Here is a 22,510-nt window from a genome sequence, read left to right as displayed (position 1 = left end):
CATGATTTAGCAGTGTGCCCTCCTCATGGTCCAATGGCCAGAAAAGAAACTACAAAGCATAGGAAGGTAGGAGGAGGTCATTAAGATTTAAATACAGTATATCACTGCTATCTGTACTTTTATCGCATGTGGATTTAACCAACCATGAATTGAAAAATATTCAGAGAAAGTATTAGATCTGCACTGAATATTCCCCGATATCATTATGGCCATTATTCCCTAAATGAGTCTCAATCATTTACAGTGCACGGGCTATTACCAGCCATCTAGAGAGGATGGAATGGAAGTGGGCTTAGTTCATATGCAAATACTATGCCATTCGATGTGAGAAAGCTGAGCCTCCCAGGGTTTCTGTACTACGTGGTGATTGTGAAATGACTTCCTCACAGACAAGGGAGCAAGGCCCATCCGCCTGGGAAGCAGTGATTTGGAGGTGAAGCCAGCACCTGTTTCTCTTATGTGTGGTTCAAAACAAACCTGGACAAGAAAGTCTATGTGACTTTCATCTCCAGTGAACCACCAAAAACACCAAAGAGTGAAGTTGTTTCTCAAGTGGTACAGTGCCAGCTTTGAATAGAAAAGCTAAGGGATAGTGCCCAGGCCCTGAGTGCAAGCCTCAGTGCTGACATAAAACAAACAAAAACAAACAAAGAACAACAACAATAAAAAGAAAACATTCTCAGAGAGAGAGAATTCATCTTATTTCCAACCTCTGGAGACGAACCACAGTGAAAATTCTTGGAGTCTCCTGGTTCACTAAGAGTCCAACTTATCCTCAACCTACATTTTTACTCTTAGCCAGCTCATCAGATACGGACTTGCTCATTTCATCGCTTCCTTTCCTTCTCTCTCTCTTTCCTTCCTTTTCAGTCCCTTCCTTTTTGCTTCCTCCCCTCCCATCTCTTCTAAGCTTAAATGTGTTCCATTCATTTGTCCCCGCCTACTTTTAAGTTGCTGTATCTTTAGGTCCTTTCTAAGCAAGCAAATAAAATGTCTGGTAAGTCTAATAAATACGGCAAAACTATGAAACTACATTTAACATGTTTTGTAAAAATATACAATGGGCTGACTTTATAACATTCTGGATGGCACAAGTGAAAGTAATGCAATGTTTGGAGACAGAACAGTCATTGAATCCAATGAAACGGAGGCAGGACGTGACTCCTTTATTTTTTTTTTTTAATTTCTTAGTCTACAGTGAAGAATCATGTGTATAGTACTAAGAATGATGCTGTGCTGTCTTTCAAAATGCCAACAACTCTTTAGAACTAAGTTAACTTGGATTTGCTGGCAATGTTGAATGGAGTTGCTTCAAATTCACTGCATGGACATCGGAAACATCGTCACCCTGGCTACAAACTGCGCAATTTTAGGAGCGTCGGAGAACTCAGAGTTTCTGCTTCTGTTAAGTTCCAGAAGGAGAGTGCAGTCCATTTTGTGAATGAGTGGCTCTTTAGTCAAAGTGAAGGAGACTCATTGAAATAATTGCATATGCAGCCACTCTTGTTTCCATAGAAACTCCATGGGGCAAGGCTCATGAGTCTTGTTTATCTCCTGCCTGGGCAGAAATGCTCTGAAATTGGCTCTGTCTCCTCCTTTATCAGTCCCTCAGTAGAAATAAAGAGGACATTTTCCTTCTTTAGAGGGTATGGGCTCCTGGGCTTCAAAGGCCTGCACACTCACAAAACGATTATGACTCTTGCCTAATTCCTTGGGAGGTGAGAGAGAAAATGATGTTCTTCAAAGCCAAAGTAGCCCATGTCACCTCTGAAGTACAATGTCAAACCTGACAGCTTCTGGTAAAGTAACCTAACACCCTCTCATACTTGAGGGCTGTAATCCATCGAGTTATTATAATTCTTTTCTTCTAATTTAATTTCAAGGTATTTTCTTGAAATTATCTGGAAGTACTTAGACAAAGGTGAACGTGTCCGTTTATGAGTACAATAAGCCTTGCTCAGTTTTACTTGTTCTTGAATTATAGTGTTTAATCTCTGTGATAGTGTTGAATTATAGTGTTTAATCTTTGTGATAGAGGTATATGTATTTGAGTCATAATAACAGGAATAAGTAATTCTCTGCCTCCAACTCTTCTCCTTATCTTCTCCTTCTCCGTCCCCTTCCTCATTTCTCCTCTCTTCCTTCTCCCCCTCTTCTCTTTCTTCTTCCTTCTACCCCTCATCTTCGCCCTCACCCTTCCCCTCCTCCCTTCTCCTGTCCCCCCATCTTCTTATATTTTGGAGTAAGAATTCACAATAGCCTTGCCTTGAGTTTCCCTGCTTTGGAACAATATCTAGACAGTTATGCAAGGGATAAATAACCCAAGTACATCACTGATATTGTGAACCTTTATGACAAAACTTTGACATTAAATTCCCTAGTCAATATTGTAAGGTTAATCCCTTTCCTTTTCCCATAAAATCAACCAGAAACAAAAAGAGCAAAGTAAGTCCTCAAGAAAAACTCCACCCATAGAGTTCCAACACAGACTTGGTGTTCAGGCTTGAGTGCCTGAATCACTAGGGCATTGAACTGAGCTCTCTTCTTTCTCTACAGCACAAAGGATTAACCTCCATCTATTTTTCTTCACAGTAAAGCCGACAGTGATTGATGTGGACATTTATGTGAACAGTATTGGGCCTGTGTCATCCATAAACATGGTAGGAAGTGATTTCATTTTCTTGGTCTGTGGTTGCTGTATCTCATCTTGGTTATAACGTCACTGCTGGTTTCTGTTTGGGATTTATCATATAGGCTTAGAACTCACAAATTATTTCTTAAAATGTGAAGGAATTATGATTATTTCAAGATGATTCTTTTAAAAAAAAATCTCCAGCTGTTTGAAACATTGTTTCTGATAATGGAGAAGGCCCTCTCCCTTCCCTACCTTCCACACAAGTATTGCAGCACATGAATTTCTTAGGAAGTTTTTTGAGGGGAGGGAGGCTCATATGGGGCTTGAACTCAGGGCCTGAGCACTGTCCCTGAGAAATTTTGCTCGAGGCCAGCGCTCTACCACTTTGAGCCACAGCACCACATCCGGTTTTCTGGTGGTTCATTGGAGATAAGAATCTCATAGACTTTCCTAGCCAAGCTGGCTTTGAACCTTGATCCTCAGATCTCAGCCTCCTGAGTAGCCAAGATTACAGGTGTGAGCCACAGGCACACGGCTCAATTTAGATTTTCTTTTTTTTTTTCCTGCTATGTACCATTGGCTTTATTTGACCCCATTAGTATTAGTGATATATAAAAGACAACAGAAGTTCAGTCCATTTTAGTTCCCTTTTCCTCATTTCAAGACACAAGATTTCAGCTTTGTTGTGTTTCTCAAGAAAGGATCTAGGGTTTTTAGCCTCCTCTGTCATCTTCGGTTTGGAGGGTAAATTGACAGCCATCACTTCATTCCTTTATCTCAGGAGAAAAGATGGGATCAAATATATACTTTCCCTGATGTGAGGGTTTCCACAGAGTTATAAAACAAAGCCAAGCTCCATACAAGTCCTTCTTTGTGAAAAATAGCTTATTAGCAACTTATTGATGATTTATTAGTAAGAGTGCAAGAATATGTTTAATACCAAGTCCTATGGCTACCGGCAGAGATATATAAGATTCCCTGAGTAATTTTATGGCCCCATATAATACCATATAATACCCCCTTTTCCTGTGCTCATTGCCCTCTCTTTGTGCCTGATAATTGGGGAGGAGGAAAGTATGAAATTCAGTAGAGAATTTTCAAAATGCTAACTGACATGATATCTTCCAATTGCAGTGTTCTGCTGATAGAAATAACCTCTCCAAAATTAGTAGCAAGATCACTTCTTTTCACTGCCAGATTTTTTAAGTGTTTTTTTAAAATCAATGTAGGAATATAATTATATTTATGGGGGACTTTCTTAAAAAAAAAAAACCTCAGGATTTGAATGTCACTACATGGAGAGTGTGTCCTTTAGCCTGCATGAGGCTTTGGGTTGGATTTCCAGTACCAACGAATAAAACCTCAGAATAAGAACAACAAAACGATGTCCGTGTCACCCATAAAACCATCCAGAGATGAAATGAAAAATAAAGGGAAGCAGTTACACAGCCTAAACTCAAATAGTGGTTGCAGTATCTCTTTCTTTTTCTTTTAGTGCCTGTCCTGGGGCTTAAACTCAGTACCTGGCACTGTCTTGTTGTTCTTGTTCTTGTTGTTCTTATTAAAAGCCAGAACTTTACTACTTGAGCCACAGCTCCACTTCCGGCTTTTTGGTGGCTAATTGGAGATGACAATCTCCTGGACTTTCCTGCCCTGGCTGGCTTTGAACTGTGATCCTCAGATCTCGGTCTCCTGAGTAGTTAGGATTATAGGCATGAGCCACTGGTTTGTATTCCTTTAAAAAAATTATATATTCATAATGTTTATTTTGTTGCCTGTGCCAAGAAAATGGCAGCTTTAGTGTAATGTAAGAATGGGCTCTGGTGACTTCTACCTATGATCCTAACTACTCAAGAGGCTGAGATCTGAGGAGTGCAGTTCAAAACAGCCGAGACAGGAAAGTCCACGAGACTCTTATCTATAATGAATGACCAGAAAACTGGAAGTGGAGCTGTGAATCAAAGTGGTAGAGTGCTAGCACAAAAGCTCAGGTCCTGAGTTCAAGCCCCAGGACTGACCAAAAGAAGGAGGAGGAGGAAGAGGAGGAAGACAAGGAGGAGGAGGAGAAACAGCAGCAGCTGCAGCCTAATGTATTTTGCTTCTTTTTGTGAAGTTTTATCTGTTTACCTTTGTGCCAGATCATTTTATTTAGCATCCCGTGTCTAAAAGAAAAAGTATCTCTGTAGCTGCCTGGTTTTAACTTATTTCAGCAAAAGAGTATTTACATAAACTCTTAGTACTGATCTACTTTGTGTCCTCATTCAAGCATTGCTATTGAAACTAAAAGAGGATATCTGCAAGGAAGCATTCCAAGGGTATAACGCCTTTGAAGAACTTAAGAGTTTAACACAATGAATAGCAGGAAGCTTGTAGTATTGGGGAATGAGGAGGGGAAGGATGGGCGAATGCAGTCACACTATTTACTGCACATGTGTAGAAATGAAGCAAGGTAAATTGAAGGGATGGGTGGGGTTGGGAGAGGTGAGGGAGAATGGCTAAAATGGCGGCCTCGACAGAGATGCACTGTGCTCATAAAACTGACACATCGAATTGAAACCCTCTAGTACAACTACTTAAATATTATTTCCAAAATGCATTAATATATAGTAATTCTGGGGGAAAAAACTTGTCTCACCTGGGATAAAAAAACAGGATGACAGTGTGTGGGGGTCATGGCTAGGGGTACTGATTTGGTTATTTTTCTGGCATGTTGGATGGACCCTGGGTCAGCTAGGTTCGTTTCTTAGAACTCTGGTGGAGATTTGAGTGTTGTCCTTTGGTTTGCCCAAAAATCTATTCTTGCCTTTAGCCAGCATGAAACCCCACTATCTCTTCAGATATGTGCAGGGGGTATTTTATGAGAGTGGTGTATGGTTGTAGGCAGTGAACACTGGGGGTTTAAATGGTGAACTCGGACCCTTGGGTGGGAGAATGACCTCGACAAAATGACTTGAGGCCTTGTGAGCCCTGTGTTGCCAAATGACCATCGGTAGGGCTTCAGTCATGTAAACATCCTGAAGAACATACAGCAAGCCGTCCAAGGAGATCAAAGCTTTTTTTGAAATTAACTTTCCTCATTTAAATAATTTGCCCTGATGCCAGGTTCTAGTGGCTCATGTTCATATTCTTATCTACTCAGGAGGCTGAGATCAGAGGCTCAGCAATTCAGGCTAGCCCAGGCAGGAAAGTTCATGAGATTCTTAATCTCCAATTAACCATCAAAAAAAAGCTGGAAGTGGAGCTGTGGCTCAAGTGAAAAAGTGAAGGGACAGGGCTTGAGTTCAAGGTCTAAGACTAGCATCCAAAAGTAAAAATTAAAAAAAAATTGGTGCACATATCTTGTAACTCCATTTAGTCTGCTTATTTATTTTCATTTTTTAATTCTTAGACTGTGTCACTAGTGTAGTTAAAAGGTAACACTAATTTGTGGGTCTGCCTGCACTATAACTATGAGACACTGTAGCTGCTCTGAAGGCTACGGCAGAGTAACAGAACCACTGTAAGCCTTTTATTCTGGAAATAGTGACATGTTTATTTTTAGTTCTGAGCAGAGTTAAAGCTGTCTCTTCTCACAAGCAGTTTCTTAAGGAAGCAATCGCGTACATACATTAATTTACCTCAGCTTTTTGTAGAGCACAGGAGGTGGGCAAGAATAGGTTTAAAATACTAAATGCTAAATAGTAATAGTAAATGCTAATCCTAATACATGCCGTTCCTTCGTGGTCTGGGTGGCTAGCTCTAAGTTTCTCTTTGTCTATTCATCAACCATGTTCAGCTGGTTATTTGCAGTTTCCAGTTATAATCCTAGCTGCTCAGAAGGTTAGAATTTGAAGATGGAGATTCAAAGCTAACCTGAGCAAAAAAAAAAAAAACCGTAAGGCCCTGGATACAGTTCCGAGTATAGTATAGTTTCCCTGCAAATGGTATAATTTCATTCTTCCTGATGATTGCATATAATTCCAGTATTTGTGTGTAAATCTGTGTGTCATATATAACTATCATGGTTATTGTCATTATTATATAATTTATATTATATATTATATATATTGCATTCTATATATTATTATATCATTTTGTCCTGGTTCTGGAGTTTGAACTCAGGGCCTGGGTACTATCCCTGAGCTGTTTTGTTCAAGGCTTATTCTCTACCATTTAAACTCCTTCCAGCTTTTGTGGTACTTAATCAGAGACAAGAATCTAACAGACTGAGCTGGCTTTGAACCATGATCTTCGTATCTCAGACACCGGAGTAGGTACATCTATTTATTTTTGGATCCATTCTTTTTTTTGTAGGGCTCCAGGCTGTTGCCTGCTATAACTTGGCTATTGTGAACAGGTGACTTCCTATTAGGCCTTTGGTGTTGTTATCTAAGCTTATGCCTCTGCCTTCTGGAGCTGGGACATAGGACGTTCACACCATTCTTTTTTTTTTTTTCCAGTCCTGGGCTTGAGCTCAGGGCCTGAGCACTGTCCTTGGACTTTCTCAAGGCTAGAGCTCTTCCACTAGAGCCTCAGCACCATTTCTGGCTTTTTTCTATGCATGTGGTGCCGAGGAATCGAACCCGGGTCTTCATGCATGCTAGGCAAGCACTTTAACCACTAGGCCAAACTCCCGGCCCCGTTCACACCATTCTTGAATGAGCATGGATCTGGAAGAGAAAAAAAAAGCACCCACCACGCTTTCATTTCATCTCTGAATGAGCAAGGGGTCAGGGTAAAGAGCATGGGAAAGAGCATGTCTCAGGTGTAGAACAAAGGAATTCCCAACTTCCATTGTGTCACGTCTTTTCTCCGTCCTCTGAGGATCTTGGAACTTCTCACAATTTTATACAAAGATGCCATAAGAGATGTTAAGGTGGGCAGCCATCGTACCAGGCATAGACATCTATGAACTTTTCAGCAGCGTAGGGACACTGAGCTAATCCATATCGATAAAACAGCCGACCTTCGTTAGCCAGCACTGCATGCATTAGCTCCCTGAAAGGCATGAATAACATCTTCCTTTTCTTTTCACTCTGAACCTTTCCACTTGGGTTGAGTGTTTCACAATGGATATTCATCATTCTTCACCGCAGAAGGTACATTAGGAGCCTCTGAAAAGAACATCTTTATGTCACATAAAAAGGGTTCCCCCCCCCGAAAGGTAAGAGGTGTGAGATGAGTGTTCTCATGAAAGCATCTGTAGTATCTCTCCCATATCACTTGGATGAGATATTCCCAGAAGCCCTTGCGCAGGCGAGCTTTGGTGGAGGCGAGATGACAGGCTAGCTGCATCTCAGCAGTGAGACAGGGGCAGGAAGAGGAGGTGTTCTGGGCTGAGGCGTGTCACAGGGGATGAAGGGCCCTTCCGGGCGCCTAATGGTGGCTGATTGCAGGCATCTTCTAGAGGAATCCTCCTGTGGCATTGTTTAGGATGTCACAGGATTGTTTGAGAGAGCTGTGTTTGGAGTTGTGGAAGGCTAGGGTGAGAAGTGGTGAGCTACGAGAGGAAGAGGGTGGGAATTTGGGAACTGCCATTTCTAACATATGGTGGAATGCACCATATGCAATTCGAGAATGGGGGTATGATGGTAATTAATTGAAGATAAAAGGCTTTCCTGTCTGGGCTGGCTTCAAATCCTGATCCTCAAATCTCAGCCTCCTGGTTGGCTGGGATTACAAGTATGAGCCACTGGCGCCCAGCCAAGTCGTTTTCTTTGCATGAGATATGGAGAGGAAAGGAGGGTGGTGGAGCTTAGATGTGAGAGTTCATGGTTGCTAAGACCCTGGCTCTTTGCAAGTTAAGATATTTGCATTTGGTTCATTGCACAATAAGTAATTGTGCAAAGTGGTGGTGGGGAGGTCTCCCTTTAAAACAAAACTCTGTACCCTGACCAGATAAGGGACAGAAAAAAACAAGTTGTCTCAGTTCCTTGCCGGCAGTTATAACATCTAGGCTGTCTGCAGCCTGAATATGTGACCCACCCCTAGGCCACATACATGTTAGAATGCAAACTTATTTGGAGTCAGGTCTTTGCAGATGCAATTTGTAACTATGAGGTCACAGCAGCCATTAATTGGGGTCTTTATAGAAGGACTCTGACACAGACACAAAGGAAGGGCCAGCAGAGGACTGGATCCTATATGACAAAAAAAAAAAAGTTCCAAAAATTCACAGCAATGCACCAGGCGCTAGAGGAGAAAGGCCAGAGGAAAGGTTCCTTCCTGCAGCCCACAAGAAATAAAAACCCAAAAAATAACCCTGCCAGGACCTTGAGCTTGGACTTTCAGCCTCCATAACTGAGGTGTGAAGCTAGCTGCATATTCTTGGCCTAATTCTAGTAGATTTCATCAATGATGGGTGTCTGTCTGCCCGGTGTAGGAGTTGCCTGCTCCCCTCCTCTGGATTCAGGGCCCCAGCGGGGCTCTGCTCCATAGCAAAGGAAGCCAACTGTGCTACAGGCTCTTTGCATAGGGATTCAGGAATGTGTGTCTATGGCTGTAGACTGGCTGTCTCAGAGCCCTGAATCAGTCACTTTGGACTGCTGTGACAAAATATTAACATACTGCCCTATATTCTGGGCATCATGGTCATCCTAGCTCCTCAACAGGCTGAGATCTGAGGAGCATGATGCAAAGCCCAGCTTGGGCAGAAAAGTCCAGGAGACTCTTTAATTTCCAGTGGTCCAGTGCTATGTTGGAAGTGGAGCTGTGGTTTGTTTCAAGGAGGTAGGTCAGGCTCCGAGTTCAAGCCCTTGTACTGGCAAAAGAAATAAAGCGATAAATAGAAAGGAGCCTTTCAAAATGGTAATGTACTAAATCCCTTCTCTAATCAACCCTTGGTGGGGTGCAGCATTTAGCATGTTTAACTGGTAGCTACTAGGAATGTCCAGAGTTGGTTTTTGGTTTTGTAGTCTCACCAGGCAGAGGCTTGCTTTAAACTGAGGAATCTGTCCTTCAGCTTTGTACCTCAAGGCTGCTATTCTACCATGTAAGCCACAGATCTACTTCTGGCTTTTTGGTGGTTTACTGAATCTCATGGACTCTTCTTGCCCAGCCTGGTTTCAAACCTCTAGCCTTAGATCTCAGCTTCCCGAGGAGCTTGGATTACAGATATGAGACATTGGTACCAAGTTTTGATTTATTCATGTATGTATGTATGTATGTATGTATGTATGTATGTATGTATGTATGTATTTTAGGTGAGTAATTGCAGCTTAGGTTCTGGGATCTGGGGGAGAGTGGTCAGATCAGTATTGCCTGTATGAGCATTTCCTTTAATTTTCCCCTGTTTTGTTTATGTTACAACTCACTACATAACCCAGGCTGTCCTCGAACCTAATATCCTACCGCTTCTGCCACCCAAGTGCTAGTTAACAGGAAAGTACCACCACACCTGGCTTGATTTTCTAATACTGAAGAAACTCCCGAATTTTCCTAGCAATAATTAATTTTGCAAATGATGTGCAATCATTTATGCTTTGTTCCTTGACTTGTCTAATCGGCCTCAGCTTTCTCTGCCATCATACCACAGTCTAAAGATAGACTTGTCCTTGGAACCGTACAAGAAATTAAAATGAGTTTTCGTTATCAAAGAGAGTATTAGAAAGTACTGTTTAGCCTTTTCTCTTTCTTTCTTTTATTCCTCTTTGCTGGCAGTTACAAGTTAGAGATTGTGAGAAAGGCATTTGAATGAGGAAAGCAATTAAGGTTTAAACATGGGAAAGGAATTTACATGAGATAAAAAAATGAAGATGTGAAGTCAATTCCTCTTTAGTCTGAAATTGGTCTCAATAATTCTGTCCTAATAAAATTGTCCAGCAAGACTTAGTATCTGAGAGGAGGTGGGCTCTAGTTTCTCTGTGATTTGATCTGTTGAGGTGATATCTCAAACCAGAGGGGGAAAAAAAAAAACTTCCCAATAGTGAATGTTCAGGGAGCATTTTTGAACTATACTATTAAAATCTCTCCACCTCCAACAGTGATATTGAATGGGCTAAAACTACTGAAAAAAATATCGGTTGGTCTATGTATCATTATTTTTAGTATTTCTTTCTTTCTGCTGTTGTTGTTGGTCATGGGGCTTGAACTCAGGGCCTGGACACTATTGCTGAGCTTCTGTTTGCTCAAGGTTAATGCTCTCCCACTTTGAGCCACAGCACCACTTCTGGTTTCCTGGTGGTTCACTGGAGATGAGAGTCTCTTGGACTTTCCTGCCTGGACCAGCTTTGAACCTTGATTCTCAGATCTCAGCCTCCTGAGTAGCTAGGATGACCTGAGTGAGCCATCAGTGTCCCAGACTAATGTTTCTTATTTAAAAAATCTTAGAATTCAGGCCGGGAGTTTGGCCTAGTGGTAGAGTGCTTGCCTAGCATACACAAAGTCCTGGGTTCGATTCCTCGGTACCACATACATAGAAAAAAGCTGGAAGTGGTGCTATGGCTCAAGTGGTAGAGCTCTAGCCTTGAGAAAAGTCCAGTCTACGGCCATACCACCCTGAACGCTCCCGATCTCGTCTGATCTCGGAAGCTAAGCAGGGTCGGGCCTGGTTAGTACTTGGATGGGAGAAAAGTCCAAGGACAGCACTCAGGCCCTGAGTTCAAGCCCCACACCTGGCAAAAAAAATCTTAGAATTCTCGGAGCTGAGGGTGTAACTCAATGATAGAACATATGTGAGTTTGAAGCTGTGGGTTTGATTCCCAGCAATGGAAAGAAAAGAAAATGGAAGAGAGGAGAGGAGAGGAAAGGGGAAGAAAGAAGAGAAGAGGAGAGGAGAGAAGAAGAGAAGAGAAATATCTTTAGAAAGAGAGAGAGGAGTCAAATCAATCCTTTTATCAAGCACTTAACCCAGTGATGAACAAGACGGTTGCGACATGATGTTTATCACCACGGAAACGAACCACCATCCAACTGACAAATAGAAAGGGGACCCATGTAAAAAGGTTATGGGCTCCATTTCTTTCTTGTTACATGTATTTTATTATTAAAATCCACATTCATTGACTCCTCTGAGAGACCCGGCAGCAGTGACAGACGACAAAAGATAATGTCTTTGGTGAGGACCATATGGTATGTGTGGCTAGTTGTTATGTAATTTTTCATCTTGGCTTCCCTTCTGCAGTGAAATCACCACACATTCATCTTAATTCCCACACGATGAGGGAACATTTTGACCCAATGTGTCTGCATTCACTGAGACTTTCCAGTCTCCATGGTTCCGAGATCTTTTGGCATTATTGAGCACTTAGAAATCCAGAGATACATTCTGTCTAGTTAGGTAAGTCAGCCATGTCACAGGCATAGAGCTCAGGATTATCTGCGGGACTTCAAGGTGGCACCTTTAATACGGTGAGTCCTTATCATCGTCGGAGTGATTGTAATAACCTGGCCATGAGGGAGCCTTAAGGTCATAATCGTCATTACTTACAAAAGTCAAATACAGAGGCAGGTGTTGTGGCTCATGCCTGTAATCCTAACTACTCAGTAAGAGTTAAGATAGGAGGTTTGCAAATGCAAAGCAGTGTAAGACAGACAAGTTTCTGAGGCTCTTATCTCCAACAACTCAGCCAAACAGAAGCCTGAAGAAGTGTGGCTCAAGTGACAGAGCGCCATCTTGGATGGAAAAAGCCCAGCAAGGGCTTTTAGGACCTAAATTCAAGCCTCGATACTAGTGCGCGCACACACACACACACACACACACACACACACACACAATGTGCATACACTGTATACACTGTACACACACACATACTAAATATGTCCTCGTGATGTTCTGATGAACATGATTTTTATACCAGCATTGTATTGTCTGAATAAACCAGAGAGCATTTTCAGTCTTTGACAGGTATTTGACAGTGCACAGTTTTAAGTGCCTCAAACCTATGCTTCACAGAGATCTTAAAAGCCACCAGCTTTTAACTCCCAAGAGTACCTTAGTGACACAAGATACAAATGTGTTTGTACTTGCTCTTGGGCTGGTCCTGGAGAGATATGAAGAGTCTTATCATTGTGTGTGTGTGTGTGTGTGTGTGTGTGTGTGTGCGCCAGTACCGAGGTACAAAATGGATTGCCTCTGTCTGGGAGACAGACTTTAATTGTGTCCTTTATCTTTATTTGGATCTATTAGATTTTAATTGCAGGACATTTGCTAAATGTATCCAAGTCCCAGATAAAAATTTAACTTGTGAAATAACTGGATTATGGAAAATGAGAGCGGAGGGTGGGGAAATTGCAATTGTATTGGGAATGGAGCTGTTGATTCCCCACCAGTGGCATTCTGGGGGAGGTACCTGTGGTGGGGGTGGGAAGGCACAGAGGACACTGAACAATGCCACTCTGTTCAGGGGATTTATGTTGTTCAGGGGTGTACTCCCTGGGGAAAACATGGCGTGCCCACTTCTTTCTACCAAAAGGTATCACCATCGTCCCCAGCCTCTGTCCCCTTTGATTGGGCGACTATCAGAATCTCTAGAGAAACATTCTTGATTTATGTTTTCAATTTTAGTTTATTGAAAATAAGAGTCTCATAGACTTACTTATCTGGGCTGGCTTCGAACTTTGGTTTTCAAATCTCAACCTCTGGAGTTGGTAGGATTTTTAGGCATGAGCTATCAGTGCCAAGCCAGGGGGGAAAAACAGACAAAAAAACCCAAAGGAACCATGTTCTTTGGGTCCACAGTGGATACTCCACCTGGAGATGCTCAGACATAGAAAACTCTTCTGGCCTGGCTGGTCAGCTGGATTTGAACAGCCTGGTATGTCCATTCCACCACACTGAGCAGGCAGGACTTCTGGGAATCTTATTTTTCTCCCATCTTCCCAATTTCAAAAGAACAAGGATTTTTTTTTTTGATTGTCTGAGATTCCCAGGCAGGTTCCTGTCCTCACTGACCACACAAAATTGTAAACATAGGGTCAAGTCAGCCCTTCCAGACCCCTCTCCCAGTCCAAGGGAAGGTAAGAGGCCTTGTGCTTCTTTGCCTAAATGACCAGCTGAAATGGTTTCTGAGCCTGTAGGGTTTGTGGCAATTTGGGGGATTAGCATCTTTCACCCAGAGACTATAGGAGAGGGGCCTGGTACCCCAGTGTGGGATGTCTGATTATGTATCCTCTTCCTCCTCTCTTCCTCTCTGCAAGATGGTTATTATCTACTGCTGATAATGGGGGTGCAGCCACCCTTGCCCCTGCCATTGAGCAAGGACACAGCTTCAGGAAAGCAGATTCTGATAAACCAGCCCAGTTGCCTTAGGGCAAGGGAGGGTGATATATGGGCACATGTCTCAATTGGGTTTAACATCTGTTTTATGCTACTTAATTGTTGACGAAGAAGTCACAAATTGGCCAAGGGCTGATGGTTCATGCTTGTAATCCTAGCTACTCTGCTGAGGATCATGGTTTGAAGCCAGCTCAGGCAAGAAAACTCAGGAGACTCTTAAAAAAAAAAAGTTAGATGTGACACTGTGGCTCAAGTGATAGAGGGCTAACCTTGAACAAAAGAAGCTCAGGGATAGCTCCAGATACCCCCTTTCCCCAAAAAAGATGGAAGGAAGAAAGGAAGGAAGAAGGAAGAAGGAAGGAAGGAAGGAAGGAAGGGAGACATGGAGGGGAGGAGAAAAAGGAGATATCTTATATTTTGTACTGTGCTCCACAAATTACATAGCCTCAGTACTGGCACAAAGAAAAAAGTTGCAGAGCCTATAGTTTCTTATGCTTTTTGTTGTGGTGGTGCTTGAACTCAGGGCCTAGGCACTGTACCTTGCTCAAAGCTAGTGCTCTACTACTTGAGCCACAGCTCTACTCCAAACTATTTGATGGTTCATTAGAGATAAGAATCTCAGGGATGGGGCCGGGAGTTTGGCCTAGTGGTTAAAGTGCTTGCCTAGCACGCATGAAGACCCGGGTTCGATTCCTCGGTACCACATACATAGAAAAAAGCTGGAAGTGGTGCTGAGGCTCAAGTGGTAGAGCTTTAGCCTTGAGAAAGGCCAAGGACAGTGCTCAGACCCTGAGCTCAAGCCCAGGACTGGCAAAAAAAAAAAAAGGAAAAAAAAAAAAAGAATCTCAGGGACTTTCCTGCCCAGGCTGGCTTTGAACTGTGAGCCACAGTCTCCTGTGTAGCTAGGATGACAGGCAAAAGACATTCTCCATTTAACCTAGAAAAGGCCTAGTGGAGTTGCCTAGGAGATGTCTCAGTGGCAAAGTGATAACTTTCCTTCCATCGCCAGAATAAACATCATTGCTGTCAGCTTCCAAGACTCGACCAGGAAGACAATGGCTTCTTTCGTGGTGATGGAGTATGTAAGATCAGGCAGGAGATGATTTATTTACTTATGCTCAGGACAAGCTACTTCCCAGAGCCAAAGGAATCAGCCAGCCAGCCCACATGGGAATAAAATACGGGGAACTCCAGATTGCTCCCCCAGAAGTCCAGCTGTCCAGGTTATACTTGCTTCCAAGAATGGAGTCCAGAACTCTCTGCACATCTGTACCCAGGGGGATCATTCTAGCTCTTGGGGATAAGGGTCAGTAAACATTTTGGGAGGATATGCTTTTTAAATGTTAGTTTGAGAGGCTGAAAACTTCAAATCCTAATGGGTGACAAACTCGGCAGGAATCTGAGTCATCCATTTCTCAATTTAGAGAAACCTGTTGAACAGGAAGTGAGCTGCGTCCTTCTCATTCAGAAGACAAGAGTCTCTGGAGGTTGGGAAATTGATTTAGGGATTAGCATCTTTTGTCTGGTGTGTGTGTGTGTGTGTGTGTGTGTGTGTGTGTAAGTGTAGGTGCTGGGGCTTGAACTCAGGGCTTTGCATGATTGGGTGGCTTTTTGATCTAAGGCTAGCACTCTTCCGTTTCAGCGATAAGCTCTGCGTCTGGCTTTTTGCTGGTTCCCTGGACACAAGAATCCTATGGAATTCCCTGTCCCATCTGGCTTTGAATGGTGATCCTCAGATGTACACTCCGGAGTAGTTTTCGGGTGTAGGGGTGAGCCATCAGCACCCTTCTCTGAAGACTGTTTTAATCTCCTGCAGTCCGTGAAAGCACTTTTGTCATGTTGTGTACAAAGGAGATGGGATCTGTGTGTTCGAGTGGACCTGGCTTCTCTGGGTTTCTCCCTGCGCTTCTTCTAATGGCTATGATATGGATGGAGTTTATCTTCCCACCATCCGATGAGTAGAGACAGGCATTGATGGTGATCAGGACACTGCTCCTGGAGAACGGGATGTTTGATGAAATGAGCCAGGCACAGCTGAGCACACACGTCCAATCTCACTTCTACGTGGAGTCGAAGACAAACTTTCCTTATAGAAGTTGAGAGTCGAATAGTGGTTTCTGGGAGCTGGGAGGCTTGGAAATCTAAGGCAATAAGGAGGGACTGACCCTCAAAGTACCAAGTTATAGCTGGGTAGGAGGAGTAAGTTCTGCTATTATCCTGCACAGTCAGGTGGATGTAGCTAGCAACAATATACTAATGTGGCAAAATAGAGAAAATGATTTCTTAAAAAATGTCCCAGTCTTGGGATTTGAACTCAAGTCCCTGAGATGTTTTGCTCAAGGCAAGCATTTAAGCCACAGCCGTACTTCCAAGTTTGTTTGGGCTTTTTTTTTGGTGGATACTTGTAGATAAGAGTCTGATGGATTTTCCTACCTGGGGTTGGCTTTGAACTATGGTCTTCAGATCTCAGCCTCCTGAGTTGCTAGGATTACAGTTGTGAGCCACTAGCCTCTGGCTGAAGAAATGTTTTTGAATGTACTCATCATAAAGAAATGACTTTATAAAAAAGTTTAAGGTCACATTACTTTGTTTGATTACCGAACAGTGTATACATATTTCTAAACCTAACACTGAACCTCATAAATATATGTAATTATTATGTGTCAGTCAAAATATAAAGTAGTCAAGAATAAACATAAAAATCAAGTTGCCGTATTGGAAAGTAATGCCGACCATCTCATAATCCATTAGAGGTTACAAATGTGCTGCAGACATAAATAGCATGAGGCTGTCAAGACTAATTCCATCTCTTAGAATCCATAATGGTTATTGAATTCATCAAAATGGTGAGGTCATTAACACCTAGTCTTTACACGTTTTATTTTATGTAAGTAAAATTGCTTCTTACTTGTTTGTTATTGCTGTTTATTTCTTCATTTATTTCTCTGCGTGTGTATATGTGTGTGCTCCTGTGTGCGCTTTTGCACATGGATTCGGGTACTATGGTTTAAACTTCAGTCCCAGGGTATTTTTGTTTCACTCAAGGTTGGTTGAGGCATTCTCCACCTCGTGCTTTTTAGCTAGGATTATGGGCATGAGCCATCAATGCCGGGTTGGCTAGTATTCATTTATTTTTATTTCTTTCTTTCTGGTACTGATATTAGCCATCTAGAACTATTATGATTGTAATGCCACCAGGAACACATGAATAGAATAAACTCTACATTTTCTTTGGCTCTCCCGAAGAAATTGGGTAGAGGCTCATTCTAATGACTAAACAATGAAAGGCTAAAATTGTATTGATGTACCAAATGTTCTTTTTTCTCACCCTGTTAAAGAAACATAAAGGCATTTAGAAAATATGCTTTTCTGTTCTGATATAAGCCTTTTCAAGGCTGTAGTCTTGATACGAATAGATATTATACAAAGTTAAAAGATGAGTGACAAAGATAGGTACTGGTGGGTCACGTCTGTATTTCTAGTTACTCAGGAGGCTGAAATGTAAGGATCATGATTCAAAGCCAGCCCGGGCAAGAAAGTCGGTGAGATTATCTCCAGTGATCAACCTGAAAGCAGGAAGGGGTGCTGTGGCTCAAAATGGTAGAGCGCTAGCCTTGAGTGAAAAAGCTCAGGGACAGTGCGTAGGCCTCAAGTTCAAGCCCCATGACCCACTAGATAGATAGATAGATAGATAGATAGATAGATAGATAGATAGATAGATAGACAGACAGACAGACAGATAGCTATCAAGAATGATAGGTGACCAAGCATTTACAGAGCTTTCCCCCTCACTTTCAAAGGTGTAGTTAGATGACTGTACCACCAGGTGGCACCACAAAGAATGGAACTATCTGCACTCATCATTGGGTCTTGACAAAGGTTTGCTCTTTTCAGCTCAAGTATCTGTGTTTTGTAGTATGGAAGCATGGTTGCTTCTAGTATTTCTGCAAAGTCATTGTTTACTCAAGAAAAAAAAATATGTGTCCATTCCATCATTTCCCCCCCTGAAACACAACTGGATAGAGAAGAGCATGTGAATTGTAACCTTTTAACGATGCTATCAAAGTATAGTATCCCCAATATGGTCAGAAACCAAGCATTGAGGAACACCAGTAGTGGCGGTTAAAAATCCAGTTGTTTTGTGGAATTTCAATACATATCACTCCACTCGTGTTCAGCCACTCGCTCAGGAAGGGAGATTTAGGGAGACGTGGGCACACATTTTTCTACACACTTAAGCCATGTTCTTTTTTTTGGCAGGGGGTCTAATGTGGTGCTAATGCCTGGCCATCCCACAGCTTATCAGTGTGGTCCTTCCCTGGCCTTCTAGCCTCTGAGCACAGTTGCTGTTGCTCTCTTCACACAGCTATTAAGTTGTGGCATGCTGCTCAGTAAAGTACAAAGAGCTGGTACCCCTGCAACCTCTTAGAGAACTAACAGATTGTGTCTTAACCACATGTGGCAAAGGGACTTTCTGCCCAAAAAGACTCTGCTCAGCTTCGAAAGGTCTTGAGATGCCTCTCGGGTCAATACACCCAAGCTTTAATGAACCAGAGCAAATGAATGTTTGTGGAATTATTATTTTTTTCCTTCTGGAGTATGGTATTCACTTAAAAAAAACATCTTTAAGTAGTAGTATGACAGGAGATGCCATGTGGTAAAGTTGTTTATGAATACAGTGCATCTGAATCCATGTCAACCTTTTCATTCTCATCCCTCCCTCCCCACTCACCCCTTCTATCCTTTTTCTTCAACTCTTGACTGTATCCTCCATGGTGGATTAAGAGAGGGGTGGGGTGAGGGTGATGAGAATATCCTGGATGAATCCCTGTCCCAAACTAGCATCAAGAGTCATATACACAGTCTGTTCAGGGACAGAGCTGTGATTTGGTAAGGACTGTCATTTTTTGCCAAATCTACTCTGCCACCTTTTCATGGTTATGAGAAGCCCAGACCTTTCTCCTCTCTGTATAAGAAATGGCAGTTCAGGTCTAGGTGTCTGTGTCTGTATGTGTGTGTGTGTGTGTGTGTGTGTGTGTGTGTGTGTGTGTGTGTGTAAGAAATGGCAGTTCAGGTCTAGGTGTCTGTGTGTGATGCACTTTTAAACTAATTTATTATTACAAAGGTGATATACAGAGGGATTACAATTGTTGGGTAAAGAGTATACTTTCTTTCATTCAGTGTCTTCTGTTCCCTCATTCTCTCCCAGTCTCTCCCTCCCATCTAAGTTTTATATTTCTCTTCAGCTCTTCTGTATCTTGGCTGGTGCTTCTGTAGTTTGAATTTCTTCTGTTTGGTCCTAATAGGATTTTGAGTGTCTATGAAAAGTACCTGTCACCAAATATTCTAGAACATTCCCTTTCCTTCCCTTACATTACCTTCCCCTCCCCTCTCATCCAGTCGCCTCCCATCCCCCCTCTTCCCTCCACTCTCTTCCTCTTCCCTCTCCTCCTGCCCCTCCCCTGAGAAATCTCTTTTTATCTATTTATTCTTAATAAATCAATGAGTAATCCAAACGAGTGACCCCATCAGCCAGTCATTTTCAGTTTATTAGTTGTGAATGTAATCATACCAACGGGCCTAAGAATGAAGGAACCCACCATTCCTCTTCTGTGGTTAGCATTCTTTTCCCAGTGAGGAAGACGTGTTCAGACAAGTGTATCCATCATAACAGGCAGGGAAGGCCCCTTGGTTGGCACCTTATTGTGTCATTTAGAGGTGGTAAAACCTTGGCCAGCCTCTCCTCTGGATGGCACTCTACTTCCTTATGCCACCAAGGAAGCCCAGTGGCACTAATGGTGGCACAGACACATTGGGTTTTACTCATATGTTATATTAGATGGATGGATTTGTTCAATTCTGGCTAATGGATTAGGGGTTTTAATAAGTCTGTTGTGAAAGAACAATGCTGCATTAAGATAACTGCTCTTCGGATACAACGAAATGTCAGGTTTTCACCATTTAATTTAAAACACACACACACACACACACACACACACACACACACACACACTGTGCAGCTGCATAAAAAACCTTTTCCAAGATTACAATCACCAAGCTCTTCAATTTAATCCCCTACCCGTGCTCTTATTAATAACATTCCTCTACGCCAGTCAGATGCAGTAAAGATTTATGATCAATACCACTTCCAAACACAACGCTCAGGTTGATTTATAGAACCAGTGTCTTTATCTACCCATTCTTACACACACACACACACACACACACACACACACACACACACACACGAAGAAGAAGAAGAAGCAGTGGCATTTATCTACCTGTCCCTCCTCACCAAAAGAATAAAAAAGCATTTCTCCAGCGGCTGAAATGCCAGCTCTGACCTCAGCTAAGTTGATAACCTCAAACAAATTGCATTCCAGCAGCAAGCCAGTTTTCAAGGCGCGCCTGGGCCCTGCAGGAAGCTGTAGCATCAATTCTTCTCCCAGTATGCCCAGAATTCTACCGCTCGGTCTTTCAGAGGCTAGACCTGCTTTTCGCTAGAGCATTTCCAGGGAACACTCTTTTCCTCTTGTATGAGTCTAATCACTGAACAAGTCATCTGATGTTACTCAAACCTTTCTCCTAGTTCCTTCTGTCCACTGACCCTGTGCTGGGCTCTCTCACAGAGGAAGTCTTACCCATTACTAGGAGATTGATTTTTTTTTTCTTTTCCTTTATGAAATTGTCATGAGGTTTCTAAATTCACTTATTCCATCAGACACCTGTCCTAAGATGAAATTTATATTGTCTCTTCAGAGAAGGCCGAAGGCCCATGTCACAGCTTCCCACCCTAGCACCAACTCTTTTGTCCCTCATTGAACCCTGCCTGCTCCTTCTCATTTGACAGGCTCAGCAGTAAAGACTGATTTAGGAATGCATGCATGCCTGGTAGTTGGTATAACATAAGCAGGTGAATGAGTACATGCATGTCAGTGAACAAACCAAGGCACCCATTTCTGTTTTCTTTATTAATTGCAAAAATTGATTCTTCACTGCAACTGGAGCAAATTTGAAATGCAAGAAGTTGTTCAGTGAAGACTTCAGGAATGTATGTGTTTTCCCTTGACTGGTTTGGTGATGGTTTTGTGAGCATTTGAGGAGGATCCACTCCCTACCCCCATTCTACTCCCTTATTTTTCCCTTCTCTACATTACTTCCCTTCCCCCTCCTCTCCTGTCTTCTCTCCCCCTTTTCCCTTGCCAAGCTCTGTGACTTCCCACAAACATTTTTACCATGAGGCAATAAATTATGACCTCTCTTCCATTCCCTCCACTGCTTTTCCTTCCCTTACACTCTTCTCCCCCCCCCCTCCCTTCCTTACGCTTTCCCTTTTTCTTTTTAGACTTCTTTTCTTTATTGGGCATGAAGCTTGAACTCAGAGCCTGGGCTCTGACCCTGAGCGCTTCAACTCAAGGCTAGTGCTCTGCCACTTTCAGTGACAGTGTCACTTTCAGTTTTCTGCTGTTTCATTGGAGATAAGAGTCTCATGGACTTTCCTGCCCAAGCTGGCTTTTGAACCATGATCCTCAGATCTCAGCCTTCTGAATAGCTAAGATTACAGGTGTAACCCATTGGCGCCCGGCTTTCCTTTCTCTCTTTTTCCCTGGCTAAGAGCTGTGACTTCCTACAAGCATTCCTCACAATGAAGCAATAAATGAGGATCTTTTTTTCTTTCCCTCCACCACCCTCCCCTGCACTAACCTCTCCTCCTTTTCCCTCCTTTGACAGAATAATGTTTATTCATTCCACTATCACCATCCCAGAGATTTGGGCTAAGAAATTGTGAGTCAATTTAAATTATCTTACGTTGTTTTGATTAAAAGATGTGTAGTGTAAGATTTTTTTGTGTTCCCAAAGACATATCATGAAAAGAGGAGAGATGAAATCAAACTTAACTTGTCTGCCAAGCAATGTCCAGAATCCTCAGTGGAGCCTCCTGACATATTTAACAATCAAAATGTCTCCCTTAGGTCATGACATGTTATAGACTTATTTTAGGGAGAGAAAAAAAAACTAGCAGAAAAATAATCTCAGCATTTCTTTAGCTTTAAAAAAATCTCCCCTGGAATCCTCTGTGGGGAATTTAACTAGACAGCTACAACATTGGGGGACTTAGGTTTTCATTGAGAGAAAATCCTGACCAATTTAGATGTGTCAGCTCAGATATATACATTTAAAAGGGAAAAAAAAATTCTCGGTGAGGTGACATTTGCCTTTCTAGTACCAGAAAATAGTATTATTTTTGCATGATCATATCCCTATATTGCTATTGAAATAAATGGGCTAAAGTGCCATTGACTATTTACAAGGATTAAAAATTACCCATTCTGGGAAACATCGTTTAGGTTATTTGTATTCACATTTCTCTGGGATTTCTTTTTTTCCCCCTTAGCACCGGAGAGATCTAGCAGTTCTTATGGTGATATGATTATTGTTCCTATAAACTTTGTTTACTAGTAGCCATATATCTTTTGAGTGTGTGAGCTGTCTTCTACTTCTGTCTGCATGTTCCTGCAGTCAGAGTGGCCTTGGACCCTTTAAGCCACAGGTCTATTTCTGGCTTTTTTAGTAGTTAATTGGAGATAAGAATCTCATGGACTTTTCTTGCCTGGGCTGGCTTCAAACTATCATCCTCCAGAGTAGCTATGATTACAATTTTGAGCCACCAACGCCATCTT

At 42.3% G+C, this 22,510-nt stretch overlaps 1 protein-coding gene across 4 annotated transcripts in view; it reads left to right on the top strand.

Annotated features, from left to right (window-relative positions):
- Positions 1-22,510, top strand: part of Gabrg3 (gamma-aminobutyric acid type A receptor subunit gamma3) — a 226,897-nt gene that overhangs the window by 24,361 nt on the left and 180,026 nt on the right. For all 4 annotated transcript variants that reach the window (XM_090321811.1, XM_090321809.1, XM_090321810.1 and 1 more), the window contains exon 3: positions 2,593-2,660. In XM_090321811.1, the coding sequence (XP_090177937.1) occupies positions 2,593-2,660 (68 nt within the window). The remainder of the gene's footprint in view (positions 1-2,592; positions 2,661-22,510) is intronic.

The sequence above is a fragment of the Megascapheus bottae genome, chromosome 30 (genome assembly GCF_031878675.1).
Source record: "Megascapheus bottae isolate mThoBot1 chromosome 30, mThoBot2.hap1, whole genome shotgun sequence".
NCBI classification, from domain to species: domain Eukaryota; kingdom Metazoa; phylum Chordata; class Mammalia; order Rodentia; family Geomyidae; genus Megascapheus; species Megascapheus bottae.
The sequence above is the reverse complement of the archived record's forward strand: the minus strand, read 5'-3'. Positions and strand labels throughout refer to the sequence as shown.